The sequence below is a fragment of the Micromesistius poutassou genome (genome assembly GCF_964030765.1).
Source record: "Micromesistius poutassou genome assembly, chromosome: 11".
In the NCBI taxonomy this organism is placed as follows: Eukaryota; Metazoa; Chordata; class Actinopteri; order Gadiformes; family Gadidae; genus Micromesistius; species Micromesistius poutassou.
In genome coordinates, this window is record NC_140281.1 from 5,854,577 (window position 1) to 5,869,071 (window position 14,495).

General features: G+C 46.4%; 1 protein-coding gene across 1 annotated transcript in view; it reads left to right on the forward strand.

Moving 5' to 3' along the window:
- LOC311355121 (retinal-specific phospholipid-transporting ATPase ABCA4-like) overlaps positions 1 to 14,495 on the forward strand; it is a gene marked incomplete at its 5' end in the record, with an annotated part of 92,749 nt that overhangs the window by 44,282 nt on the left and 33,972 nt on the right. Inside the window, 10 exons of the mRNA XM_084474851.1 lie at positions 22 to 219; positions 1,917 to 2,122; positions 2,446 to 2,622; positions 3,165 to 3,387; positions 4,847 to 5,068; positions 5,467 to 5,671; positions 8,672 to 8,749; positions 8,943 to 9,125; positions 11,111 to 11,288; positions 14,245 to 14,376. Coding sequence (XP_084330977.1) covers positions 22 to 219; positions 1,917 to 2,122; positions 2,446 to 2,622; positions 3,165 to 3,387; positions 4,847 to 5,068; positions 5,467 to 5,671; positions 8,672 to 8,749; positions 8,943 to 9,125; positions 11,111 to 11,288; positions 14,245 to 14,376 — 1,802 coding nt within the window. The remainder of the gene's footprint in view (positions 1 to 21; positions 220 to 1,916; positions 2,123 to 2,445; positions 2,623 to 3,164; positions 3,388 to 4,846; positions 5,069 to 5,466; positions 5,672 to 8,671; positions 8,750 to 8,942; positions 9,126 to 11,110; positions 11,289 to 14,244; positions 14,377 to 14,495) is intronic.

Genomic DNA, 14,495 nt, shown 5'->3' on the forward strand with positions numbered 1-14,495 from the left:
ATCCCCTGTGTTCTTACTCAGGACTCTATCTGTAACCCCACGTTGAAGAGCCTCATCGACCGAGCCCTGGAGGACACGCCCTTCTCCTCCCAACACATCCTCGACTTCCTGTACAACGGCCCGGCCCACGACCGACCTGACGGTGCAGCCCCCTTAGACTGGAGGAACGTTTTCAACCTCACCGACCGGGTCATCCACATGCTGAACCAGTATGGCGATGTGAGTGGACCTTCCAGAACACTAAGAAAGAAATCCAAAAGAAGCAATTACTTTGGTTTCATTTGAGTCTCTTTTCATTTTCTTTTCATTTTCTCCTGGAGCTCCTCCAGTGCGTTCCCCTCCTCTCGGTGAGGCTGACAGTGGGAACAGAATGTGTCCAACAGCGTTCCACTTGAGGTGTCCAGGTCCCTCATGAGACGGGGCTATTCAACCAGTAATCCAGCTGAGCTCTGGCTCCGTCCTGTCACCCTGTTGAACCTGAATACATTCCCCCCAAAAAAGACGGTTGCCAAAACACTTTGCAATACCTTCTTTCTGCCATTTAGATAGCTGTCCCTGGGCTGCCTAATTTGTCCCCCCTTCAGCTCTCTGTGCTCCACCCAGGTGGGCTGGAGGCAAGAGGAACAAACTAGCCGTCAAGGCCTCTTTTGTCTAGCGCTTATGGAGTGGAGGGTATGGGCCCTGAACACTGGCGCTCCTCTCCCCAAGGGCCCTCACAGACACGAGCCAATACATTGGAAGGGACAGATAGATTCACGTCCCCCATAACCCCGTAACTCCACAAGGGGGCCGATGGGGGAGGGGGCGGACGGTTGGCTGGGTCGGATGGCTGGTACTTTTCATGTGTGTGTGTGTGTGTGTGTGTGTGTGAGGGGTGTTTTGTTTTTATGCGGCGGCTCGAAGCGTTTACAGCACTTGAATGTGACAGAGAGCGCGGGAGCGATTGAGGCCGATTAGCTACAGCTGTCACTCCGTGGCCTTCCTCTATGTGGCGGCAACAAAGAGCCACAAGGGGCGGCGGTGCTGATGGCTGCGGAGCCGCGCGCCACTGGCATGCAGGCCTGCGCGGGAAAACAAAACCCCCAGTGTGCTGGGGGATTCCTCAGCGCCATTCATCCTCGCTCAGTAACAGCCCCTCACTGACGCTCTGTGTCCCTGTCCTGTGTGGGATCAGATGCACCGGGAGCACAGGGAACGTTTGGAGTTGCACGCAGGGCAAAAGTGCGCGCGTGTGCGCGTGTGTGGCGTGAGTGGGCGGACAGGCGCGGACAGGCAGACATGTGAGCAGTGAAGCGGTGTGTGTGTGTTGGGTGTTGTGGACTCCTCTTGGGTTCGGGCCCGCCCCGCTTGCACACTAGCCAAGCGTGAATAGCGGTATCAGACACGCTTTGTGGGGATGTGAGGCCACTGCTGAGGGTTCACCACAGATGAGGGTGGCCGCTGAACTCACTCTGAACTGCCCGTTAGAGAGGGGTGTCCCTACGGCCGTCCTGCCCTTGTGGATGCCTCGCATGGAAGCAGATGAGTTTGAAAGGGGGGCAGGCTGGCTTTCAGAGCCAATGTGGGCTGTGTGCTGGAGCGCAGACCTACACACACATGGGCCTCACCACAGCCAGCCATGTGTGTGTAGCTAGGTCTGCGCTTATGACAATTATTTTCATAACTAAAGATGTTGAAACTATGCTGGAGAATAGAAAAGGTTATCATATTGCTAGTTTCAATATTTGTATTATATATTGTAGTTATTATCTATTCCGATTTCAGATTACTTTATTAATCCAAGCAAATTGTTTCTGTTACAATCGCTGCTCTAAAGATATTCAAATGTCAAGATATGAACATGTTTCATTTGAATGCTCCTGGTGATCAGTGATCCTTCCACCATGTTATGGGATGGTGGTTCCCTTCTCCTCCAGTGTTTGATCCTGGATAAGTTTGTGGCACTGCCGGACGAGGAGACAGTCACTCGCCGGGCCCTGGATCTGCTGGAAGAGGGGAAGTTCTGGGCGGGGCTGGTCTTCCTGGACATGGGCCCCTGGGCCAGCAAGGTCCCGCCTCACGTTAAGTTCAAAATCCGCATGGACATTGACGCAGTGGAACGCACCAATAAGATCAAAGACAGGTCAGAATGAAAATAATGATGCTAATTGAGGTTTTAAATCAGTCTGATTAATCACTTCAGTTTGGAGAATTGGGGCTCAAATATTTGGACAAATCATTGGTAATTGATTATTACAATAAAATTCCAATTTCAACAAGGATATGAATGAATCCAGTTAAATAAAGAAGGATACAAAAAACACATTGCATAGACAATTAAACACCAGAAAAGTGACTTGTGTAAATGGATGACATCCCGTTGGCTAGCTGGGAGGCCCTTTCTCTACCCCGCTCTAACTGAGGGTGGTGGTGTTCCCAGAGTATGAGTACCGTGTTCTGACCTAGGTACTGGGACCCAGGCCCCCGCGCCGACCCCATGGACGACCTGCGCTACGTGTGGGGCGGCTTCGCCTACCTCCAGGACATCATTGAGCACGGGGTCATCAACACACACGCCGGTGGGACGCGGCCCGTGGGCGTGTACCTGCAGCAGATGCCCTATCCCTGCTATGTGGATGACCTGTGAGTGACAGGCACATAGACACGCAGACACACACACACGCACACGCGCGCGCGCGCACACACACACACATTTGCACATATATACTGACAAGCAGATAAGTGGAGTATAGAGTAAACACGAGGGGAAGGTTTTTTTTGAAAGATTAACTCATATCCTGCTATTAAGAAGTCTTATATTGTTGACAAGTTAAAGGCTTTTAGAAATCTTACTCTCATAAACTCTGTATGTGGCCTCGGTCTCCAGTCTCAGGCTGAGCCTCCTCTGTATTTGGCCTCTGAGCCTCCTCTGTATTTGGCCTCTGAGCCTCCTCTGTATTTGGCCTCTGAGCCTCCTCTGTATTTGGCCTCTGAGCCTCCTCTGTATTTGGCCTCTGAGCCTCCTCTGTATTTGGCCTCTGAGCCTCCTCTGTATTTGGTCTGCAGCCTCAGGCTTGCCCCTCTCCCATCCTCAGGCTGAGCCTCCTCTGCCTCCAGGTTCATGCTGACTCTGAGTCTCCTCTGACCCTGAGCCTACTCTGACCCTGAGCCTCCTCTGCCTCTAGGTTCATGCTGACTCTGAGCCGCTGCTTCCCCGTGCTGGCGATGCTGGCCTGGGTGTTCTCCGTCTCCATGACGGTGAAGAGCATCGTGCTGGAGAAGGAGCTGCGCCTCAAGGAGACCCTGAAGGCGGCCGGGGTCACCAACGGGGTCATCTGGTGCACCTGGTTCATCGACGGCTTCCTCACCATGACGACCAGCACCGCCTTCCTCACCGCTGTCATCATGGTGAGTGGTGATGATCATCATCATCATCAATATGATAATTATCATTCTCCTCGTCCTGGTCATTTTCATCGCCGCAATTGTCATCATAGTTGTCATCATCATCATCACAATCTTCAGCATCCCAGAATTTATTATTTTGAAGTAGCGATCCCTCATTGGCTTAACCTGCTAGTATTCTAACCATGTGAGGAAAACACCCTGTAGTCTCCTACTTTTGATTCCCACTCGCTATACACAAAGCCCATGACAAAAATACAAAAGAATGACCAAACAATGTAGTGATTGAATCAGCCATGGTCAACATTAAAACCCTGTTGATCCAACACTTAGCTGCTGTTATTCCTGCATGGTTGAATGAACCATTGCTACTGTGGAATATTAGTTCTCAGCTTATTGAATCTGGGCCCAGTAACCCTTGTTTGAGCTATGGAGGGATGTATGTCCACTAACCCTTGTTTGAGCTATGGAGGGATATATGTCCACTAACCCTTGTTTGAGCTTTGGAGCTATATATGTCCACTGCTGAACAACCATCACAACCTCACATTCTTAGTTTTAATTTTACAAATCATGTGGTAATATTTAAACTTGTGTAGTGCTCCATTGCTATTCAATGATTACTGTTCTTCCTGGTTCAATCAAAAACAGTATTGATAGGGGTTGTGTGAGCTTGATATCAGGAAACATAAATGCATTTAGGCACATTGTGATTGCATGACATCAAGCAGGTCCCCGGGTCAATGATCAGCCTCATAGCAGACCTTCTCTCAGGCTCTGACGCTGCTCTTAGGACCCCTGGTGGAGCCTTCTGGAGTTCAGACAGCATTCTGTCTTGTGTGCACACCATTTAAGATAAACCTTCTTCTATATATATTTTGTATGTTTTATGTATATATTTAGCTTTTTATGCCTTGTATGCACAGGGCCGTCATTAGAAGCAGGTAAGTGAGTAGTAGTAGATGACAATGAGGTATGCCTTTGAATCAAGTGTCTAGCAGAAGTTGGAGAGACCGCATGTTTTAAAACTTGACGGTGGGTGGGGCCAGCTTAAACATGAGGATTAGTCTACTTTTCCTTTACAAGAGTTAGGAATAGATACGACTGTAGTGAGCGTCTCCCCATGTTGGCAACAAATAGGCAGCAGTGGTTGATGCAGTCAACGGACATGAGCACTTCTTAAGTCCACCATTCAATAAGAAAAGTCAACGCTATGTCCTGATATTAAATACTGTCAACCCTGCATGTCCTTGATATCCCCCCTCCCGCACCCATGCCCCTCTCCCTACCCCAACCCCGCACCCATGCCCCTCACCCTACCCCCACCCGGCTCCCATGCCCCTCACCCTACCCCAACCCCGCACCCATGCCCCTCACCCTACCCCCACCCGGCTCCCATGCCCCTCACCCTACCCCCACCCGGCTCCCATGCCCCTCACCCTACCCCCACTTCGCACCCCAGGGAGGCCGGGTGCTGCACTACAGTGACCCCCTCATCGTCTTCCTCTTCCTGCTGAGCTTCTCTACGGCCACCCTGGCGCAGTGCTTCCTGCTGAGCGTGTTCTTCAGCCAGGCCAACGTGGCGGCGGCGTGCAGCGGCGTGATCCACCTGGCCCTCTACCTGCCCCACCTACTCTGCTTCGCCTGGCAGGACCGTGTCACCCGCGACATTAAGATTCTGGTGGTAGGTCTCTGGACCGGGGGCTCTCTGGTTCAGATACACCCATGATTAAGTGGGAAATAACAATCTGAGATGGACCTGAAATAAATAAAGTAAATAAAATGGGAATCCGATCATTTTGGCAAAACAGCAAGTGCTTAACAGGAACATATAAAGTATATATATTTATATTTACAGCATATATATACTGTATATCTCATTGGCTACTGCAGAAACAATGAAATGGTTTGCTGGCGTTTAAAATTGTGTGGCTAAGGAACTTGGGAATCACCTTTACAAGGCAGGTCCATGTGTGTTAAAGTCGCTGGCCAAGACGCTGTCAAAGTTATACTATATATTTTTTTGTGAATCTGTAGATGCATTTATATTAAAAAAGCCTTTTTGTGTGTGTGTTCCAACAGAGCCTTCTGTCCCAGGTGGCATTTGGCCTGGGCACAGAGTACCTGTCCCGCTATGAGGAGCAGGGCCTGGGCCTGCAGTGGGACAACATGGGCACCAGCCCCCTGGAGGGGGACGAGTTCTCCTTCCTGTCCTCCATAGGAATGATGAGCCTGGACACACTGCTGTACGCCGTGCTGGCCTGGTACCTGGACCATGTCTTCCCTGGTCAGCACACACTACCTTAACTACAGAAACACATCACCTGCTGTCATGGAGCGACTGGCAGACACAAACAGTTACCATTCTGGTAACCATTCCCTCTACCATTCGGGTAGAGGGAAGCCTGATGCATTACAAAGAGAACACAGGCACAGAATGTACAGACATAAGGGATTTACTGAAGACACAAAGAATATATAAAGGCAGGCAAGGCAGGGACAAGATGACGGGGCAGGCAGCTGACTTAGAGCAGTTGTTTAGCAACAGTTTGGTAGTGTGGACTGAGGTGTGCTCGCTATGGGGGTAGGTAGTCAGACAGGTAGTCAGACAGGTGAGGGGACAGTCACAGACAGGTAGTGGGACAGAAGAGGGGTCGGCCACAGACAAGTAGTCAGACAGGTGAGGGGTCAGACACAGACAGGTGAGGGGTCAGACACAGACAGGTGAGGGGTCAGACAGGTGAGGGGTCAGACACAGACAGGTGAGGGGTCAGACACAGACAGGTGAGGGGTCAGACACAGACAGGTGAGGGGTCAGACACAGACAGGTGAGGGGTCAGACAGGTGAGGGGTCGGACACAGACAGGTGAGGGGTCAGACAGGTGAGGGGTCGGACACAGACAGGTGAGGGGTCAGACAGGTAGTCAGACAGGTGAGGGGTCGGCCACAGACAGTAGTCAGGCAGGAGAGGGGTCAGCCACAGACAGGTGAGGGGTCAGACACAGACAGGTGAGGGGTCAGACAGGTGAGGGGTCAGACAGGTGAGGGGTCAGACACAGACACGTGAGGGGTCAGCCAGGTGAGGGGTCAGACACAGACAGGTGAGGGGTCAGACACAGACAGGTGAGGGGTCAGACACAGACAGGTGAGGGGTCGGACACAGACAGGTGAGGGGTCGGCTGCAGACAGGTAGTCAGACAGGTGAGGGGTCAGACAGGTAGTCACTTTCCCTTTCCGTAACCCTTACCGTTTAAACAAATAAACAATCAAATGTGGCCAAGCAGCAAGCCCAGAAACTGGATGTTGATGATGATGACAGGCCAGAGCCATTTTGGACATTTCATCAATGGTTGATTAATACAATAACATTTATGCTGCTTTGGACGTTTTTACTTCATTGAAAATGGTAGCGGTAATGTGCACTTATGGTCTGGTTATGGTTATCTTTGGAATAAATAAATATTTTCAAACACCCTTCCAAAACCTGGCTAAAATCTGGCAATGATTCTAATTTCTTTCATCATATAAGGACCTCTGCAGTGCTGTAGCAGAATGATGAAAAAAATATGTAATCTCTGCAACTCGGTAGAGGCTGGATGGAAAAACAGATCAAAAGGAATGGATGGTTCAGGGCAGACTCTGAGATACTGATATTCTTAGTATCAGTATCTCTATCACAGTTTGGTAGTGTGGACTGAGGTGCAAAAGACTCAAAACTCACCTGTACAGAGTTCACCTAGACTCTGCATAGCCATCCAATCCCCCCCTCCCACTTTTGTATGTTGTACGTCCTGGCACTTAATGTACGCACTTAATGTCCGCACTTACTGTATGTTGTATTTATTCATAGTACTTAATTGTGTAGCATCTGCATTAGCTGGCTATCAATGCTGTTTACGGGGAATGGGTTAACCTAGCGATTGTTAGTACTTGCACTTGGTTCTATGAACCAAATCTTTACTGTACGGACAGCAATATATTGTTTCACTTCTTATGACAAATGTACTTATTGTAAGTCGCTTTGGATAAAAGCATCTGCTAAATGCCCTAAATGTAAATGTAAATGAAAATAGTGACACGTATCTCAGATGTATTGGGGTTATTTGTTTGTATTTGACTTGTTGTCTCACACTCTCACAACTGTCTCTCTGCTGTGACAAGATCCTTGACTGCAGTAGAACGATTCAAGGGCTCAGTGTGGAGGGTTAGATTGAGCTAGGAGAGGGCACATGAATACATCTGGGTGACTTTGTTCATGGTATGGTTCAGTCCTGGACTGTACTAAGGCTCAGAGCCCCTGAGGGTTGTAGTTTGGGAAACTACGGAGCCCAGGAGGTGACATCAGAGTATTTTTTTTATAAAGCGCACATGCGTTTTAAGTAAGTCGCATACACGCTTTACTAAGGCGTGTGGGCTTAACTTGCCCCCTACACTTTTTCATTGATCAGACAGCGCCATGGACAGAAGCGTTATGCATTCACCTGAGAATTAATTCTGCTCTGTTTTGCTGAATTAACAAGATATCTCAAAATCCCAAGAGAAGCTCTGCTTCACTTAAGAGCTCTTTTTTATTTCATAGAAGCAAACGTGTCCCAGCTGTTTAGTTTAATCCAGTTTTGTTTTAGTTTATATTTGCGATGTTGGGAGATACTTGTGTCCTTAAATAAAATTTATGGCATTGTTGTTAGTTTGTTTGCACCTCAGGACTTTGGGGTTGTTTGATGTTCTGATCTGATGTTCTGATCTGATGTTCTGATCTGAAGTTCTGATCTGAAGTTCTGATCTGATCAACACCCCAGTGTGTGTGGAGGGTGAAGCTCTGTCTGAGTGGCCATGTTTTTAATGTCCGCGTCCGTTAGGTAGGGTTAGGCTCCGTAGGAAACTGTTGACTGCATGCCAAGTGCGGCAGCTTTTCACCAGAGTACTTAACATGTCAGCCTTACTTAAAGCACACTTTATAAAAAAAAACTCCAATGTCACCTCCCGTGCTCTGTACCTTGCTTATGTTTTGCAAGAAACAATCCACCACTGACAATCATTTTACATCTATCAGGACGACACTAAAGAAGCAGTATTTAATAAATAAATAAATGATATTAAACCCTTGATGATTTCAACAATAGAAGTAGCTGATATGCCTTTATCTTCCACCTTCAGGCACTAGAGACGTTGTGTTTTGTAACAAAACCTGCACTCATATCTGCCACTTGGAAATATAATAATATACATTGATTCAATATAGATATATATATTTTTTTGACTTTGTGATTTTCTTTTATTTATACAGGACAGTATGGAATTGGTCGGCCTTTTTATTTTCCAGTACTTCCATCTTACTGGGTGACCAGTGTGACACCAAGGCCAGGTAAGCTTTATCTTTTGAGCTTATTTGTTTTGTATAATTGTGATAATTGTGGCAAGCCCTAATTCTCTTGTGACTTTGTTACTTTAGAGCTTGCGGAACTCTGTTATCTAGTTAATTTCAAAATGGCTGCTATCTAAATAGCAGTTAGACATTCCTGGAGAGTGTGACGTGTCCCTCCCTGCTGGCTCCTCAGGTGCTCCGCTGCAGAAGGGTTTCAGCCTCCCCAACGAAGAGCCCGGGCAGGAGAGGCCCCGGGGCCCGGCTCAGGCCCCTGGGGAGCCAGGCTCCGGTGAGCATGCGGACGGGCTGGACCCGATTGAGAAGGGGCCATGGGGCCCGACGACTGGGGAGAGGAAAGACAGAAAGGAAGCCAATGGTAGATATAATATAGTTAGAATATTCACTATAGCACAGCTTTTTATCCCAAGCTACTTAAAGGTGCTCGAACACTGCCCCAACAAACACCACCAGAACGTCAGAAAGTTGTGTGAGCCTCTCTCTGTCACTCAACACGCAATACTCACTGCAGCTGACTGCTCATTCACCATCATCTACAGTATATGTCATATATGCTGTTACATTTCAAATAGAAGGTAATGTCTCACCAAAACACACACTCATCATTCATTCTCTTGCCATTATTAAATTGACTTTCAATGTGGCTCTTATACGTACAAAAACAACAACAATATTTATTTATTTTCTCGTTCATATTTTGACTCTGTGAGAACATTGGTTCCTACCCCCTTCCAATCACATTCACTGCATGGGAACCCAATGCCCCTGGGTGTTTGCATTCACTGGCATGTCAGAACACGTGCAAAAATACACACACACAGACACACACAAATGTGCTGCCAACATTTCTCCTTCCTCTGAGCTAGGTTAATAAGTGACAGGAGCATTTTAGCCCTCTTCACCATTGTGAAGAGGGCTAAAATGTGGCATTCCAAACTTCTGATCTCATCCAAGGTCTTTCAAACACATCAGACTCTGAATCAAACCGCGACTGTGTCTCACATCTAAGAGCGCAAGGAAGGCAGGAGGTTCTCAACTTTAAAAACTTCTAACATTTATTTCTTAAGAACTCTAATTTAGTTTAAATTTAATCTTTTGTTGCATTGAAAGTTGAAGAGTTAATAATAAGAGTTAAGAATACAATCAAGAAAATATGTAAGATCTTACTTACGATTTTTCATAAGGGGAAACATATAAACGTTCTTCAGATATAATTTGGTGAAACACAATTTTTCTTAACTTTCTTTATAATCCAATTTTCACAAAGAAACAGCAGAACAGATATTTTAGTTTTTATGAATTCACCCCGGATTTACTATTGCTTATTTGATTACAGTCTCAAAAATACCACAGTATCACACAGTATCAGTGTGTTTAAAGTGTAAACAACAAGTCAAAGGCATGGTTGGTCATGTTCTGGGGTTAGATAAGTACATGCCTTGTAATGATAAGAAATGGGCAGATGATGGGCAATGATTCCTTCATGGGCAGAAAGAAAAATCTATTCACTTTTTGTGGCTGTAGTAGCAGCAATTGAAATATAAAGATTAAACCATATGCAATTGTTTCATCAACTGCTGTAAACAAAGTCTGACTGGCCAACATTATTTTCTTCCCAAAACCTTTCTGCTCTACTGTTATTAAGTTATTTCAGAGCAAAAGAGAATTTGTTGAAAGGGATCATCCTTTGCACACTAATATTTATCATAAGAAGTAAACAGCAAGAACAGGAGTCGGGGCGGTTGTGAAGGAAACTAAATTTATGTTAGAAAAGAGTGCCCTCTAGTGGAAATGTCCACCATCATGGATTTAAGAGGTTACCAATTCTATTATACATCCATGGCAATTTTAAATTTACTTTAAAAGGTAAAACTATTTGCGTAAGGTCTATCCGTAAATTATAGCAGACCATGCTGCTATGCTATACATTGATGTTGTCCCCCTAAAGGTTTTTATTAAAAGAAAAATTTTGACCACATACAGTACAATCTACCTGTGAAAAGTAATGTATAATCATCCAAGCTGTTTTATCCAATCCCTGTATCACATTACATTGACACATTTCAAAATGGTGACTATTTGCTTTCCTCTTGCATTTTATCAACTGTAACGTTGTAAACCACTTTTTGTCTCATTGTCACCATGATGTTCTGTTATTTTAATCAATGATTAACTTTTGGAGTTAAATATTACCAAAAGCACGGAGTGAGTCTTAGTCCAGCAGTGTAGCTTTTAAAACTGGCCATGGACAGCACTTTGTTACAATGCTATAAAAGATGCATGATAAACTCTATCAACTCTCTCTATGTTACATGAGTTTACATGTGTGTGTGCTGGTCCCAGGCCAGTCTCTCTTCGAGGCCGAGCCAGACGGCCTGATGGAGGGGGTGTGTATCCGAGACCTGGTGAAGAGGTTCGGCTCGGGGTCCCCGCCTGCCGTGGACGGCTTGAGTCTCAGTTTCTACGAGAGCCAGATCACCGCCTTCCTGGGCCACAACGGGGCTGGGAAGACTACCACCATGTAGGCTGCCCACACACACACAGGCCCACACAGACCACCACTATGAAGGCCACACACAGGCCCACACAGACCACCATCATGAAGGCCACACACACACACAGGCCCACACAGACCACCATCATGAAGGCTGCCGTGGCACACACAGGCCCACACAGACCACCACCATGTAGGCTGCCCACACACACAGGCCCACACAGACCACCACCATGTAGGCTGCCCACACACACACAGGCCCACACAGACCACCACCATGTAGGCTGCCCACACACACAGGCCCACACAGACCACCACCATGTAGGCTGCCCACACACACAGGCCCACACAGACCACCATCATGTAGGCTGCCCACACACAGGCCCACACAGACCACCATCATGTAGGCTGCCCACACACACACAGGCCCACACAGACCACCATCATGTAGGCTGCCCACACACACAGGCCCACACAGACCACCACCATGTAGGCTGCCCACACACACACAGGCACACGCATGCAAGCATGCATGCATATACACACAAGCACACACAAGCTTGCATGCGCTGGCAAAGACGCTGAATCATCAGTTGGTTGCGATACATCAGCGCTTTTCAGCAATACTTTTGAATGATTTTTCAACATATTTTCAATGTAGCAGACTCTGCTACTCAGGCAATTCTGTTGCTGTTTCCAGATTTGCCTGTCCGTTCATGGACACTATATACCCCCTCATAATGTGATGTGGAAGTATAAAAATGCACACAGCTCTGCAAAGATCCACATCGTGTCTCCAGGTCACTACGTGGATCTTTGCAGACATACTGTACATGTACAGTAAATCAAGCTTAAACATCAGACTTGGTTAACTGTTAACGGTTTACTGTTGCTAATTTAACGGCGAATAAGTGACTCTTGCACCCGACACAAATCTAAAATGGGTTGGTCTGAAACCTGTAGGTGTGTTTTGGGTGTAACGTGCAATAAACCAATGAGAGTTCCACCTGCCATCCCCTTTAAGAGCCAGCGCATTTGACTTGGCGAGTTGATATTTTGACAGCGGGTTTGCAGTCTCCGCTGAGACAGATGCATGACCACATGACCACATTTCAAACTTCAAATGGCTCAGTTTATGGCCAAATATTAGGCCTAATTCACACATGGAATAGCGTTTTCTTCTCCAACTTCAGAAACACTGAGTCGTCATGTACATTTTGGCAAAGAGAACTTAAAGGGGTAGTTCAGGATTTTGGACATCGGGTCTCCTTTCCAAGTGAGCCAGTGTGTTATTTATCATTGGAGTCTGTTTTCAACACTTTTCATTCAGTCCTTCTAGTTGCAGAAATTGCTGGTGCTAGGCTAGCGCAAGTCGAGGGGAACTGCTAGCCTCCCAATAAAAACTGTTTTACACCCTCCCGAGGCAAACCAATTATAATGCCCGACTATCGATGTAAATGTCTATGTTGATAGAATAGTGTTAGAAATAAACTTACCCTTGCATCGCATTGCATTTAGTTTATAATCCCTGTAGTTGGAAGCAAGCTACGGCAGCGGCAGACTGATATTACCTGGAGTGCGCTTCTCTGTTTACCTTCTGCTGTAGTGAATTGGTTGCTACACCGGAGCAAAGTGAAATTCCGCCGCTGCTGAGAAAGTAGTCCCTCAAAATGTAATGCGATTATTGTGATACAAGGATAGTTTTATTTCTAATATTATTCTATCAACATAGACATTTACACCGATAGTTGGGCATTATAATTGATTTGCATCGGGTGTACTTTGGAGTGGGTAAAACAGTTTTTATTGGCAGGCTAGCAGTTCTCCTCGACTTGCGTTAGCCTAGCACCAGCAATTTCTGCAACTACTGAATGAAAAGTGTTGAAAACGGTCTCCAATGATAAATAACCGATGTCCAAAATCCTGAACTACCCCTTTAACACATAGATGATATGCGGACGCGGTCCTGTGGCCGCAACTGTGGGTCTATTTAATGATATGCGGCAATACATTAATAAACATTGTTTGTTATCAGTATTGTATACATTATCGTTATCGACTTGTGTTCATAATATGCATGTGTCCCCCCGTTAATATACATCGCCATGGACTGTTTTATGTGTTATGAGTCTAAGTCTAAACAGACGCACACACACACGCGCCAAGCATCACCCGCATTCATTCATTCTTTTAAACACTCACTCACGGTAAAACTATGTTTTCTCACGATCAAATACTCATCAATCCTAAAAGTTATGGGCTTGTATACGATGTCTGTGTCAATAAAATATGTGTTTGCTGTACAGTGTTTGCAGATGCATTGATTTAAAAGTAGTTCTTACCGCTATATCAGCTGTTCTTTCCCAAATAATTTAACCTTCCATTTACCCTAAAACTAGATTTAGTTTTGGAAGGCTGGGATATACTTTGCTTGTGAGAACGTCGTGAAAACACTCATAGCTAACGAGGACTCCAGGGGTACTCATAGGGTGCTAAGAGCATCGTTACTATAGCCTCAGTGGAGTCACCAGCTGGACATCCAATACCACGGAATGTCCAGCTGGCGCAATTTCGCAATACCCCAAAAACAGTGGTTACCGCCGATCTATTACTCATACACTACTGGTAAATTTAAACAGCAAAGACAGAGACATGTTAGAAGTCAACAACAACATAATTTATTACAGCAATTTCGTTTTTGTTGCGATTGTTTGCCATAAAGCACTGTAGGCGCTGAGGTGAGGCTGTGATGAAGTTCACTATTTATTGGACCGTGTCTAGACAGTTACAAACATCCCTGACCTTAGTGGAGTGCACAATTGGCAAGTTGAGAGTGTGGTTTCTGCAGTGAATGTAGACTGCTGCGGGAAACTGTGCTGTGATGCGTGCCTTTCCCACATTGTTCATGATGCAATGACCATCGTTCACTCTCTCTCGTTCTCTCGCTCTCTCGCTCTCTATCTCTTTCCTCTCTATACCGTAGGTCTATCCTGACTGGCATGTTTCCTCCCACCTCGGGGACAGCCACCATCTATGGGAGGGACATCCACACGGACATGGACACCATCCGCCTGTCCCTGGGCATGTGTCCCCAGCACAACATCCTCTTCCAGGAGTAAGACCCCGGCTGTAGGCCAGACCCTTACTAAGAGCTTCTGATTAAAGAGCTCTATCGTTCCTGCCTAGATTCAGATACTGTATGTGGCATCTCGTTCACCCCTGAATTGTACTGTT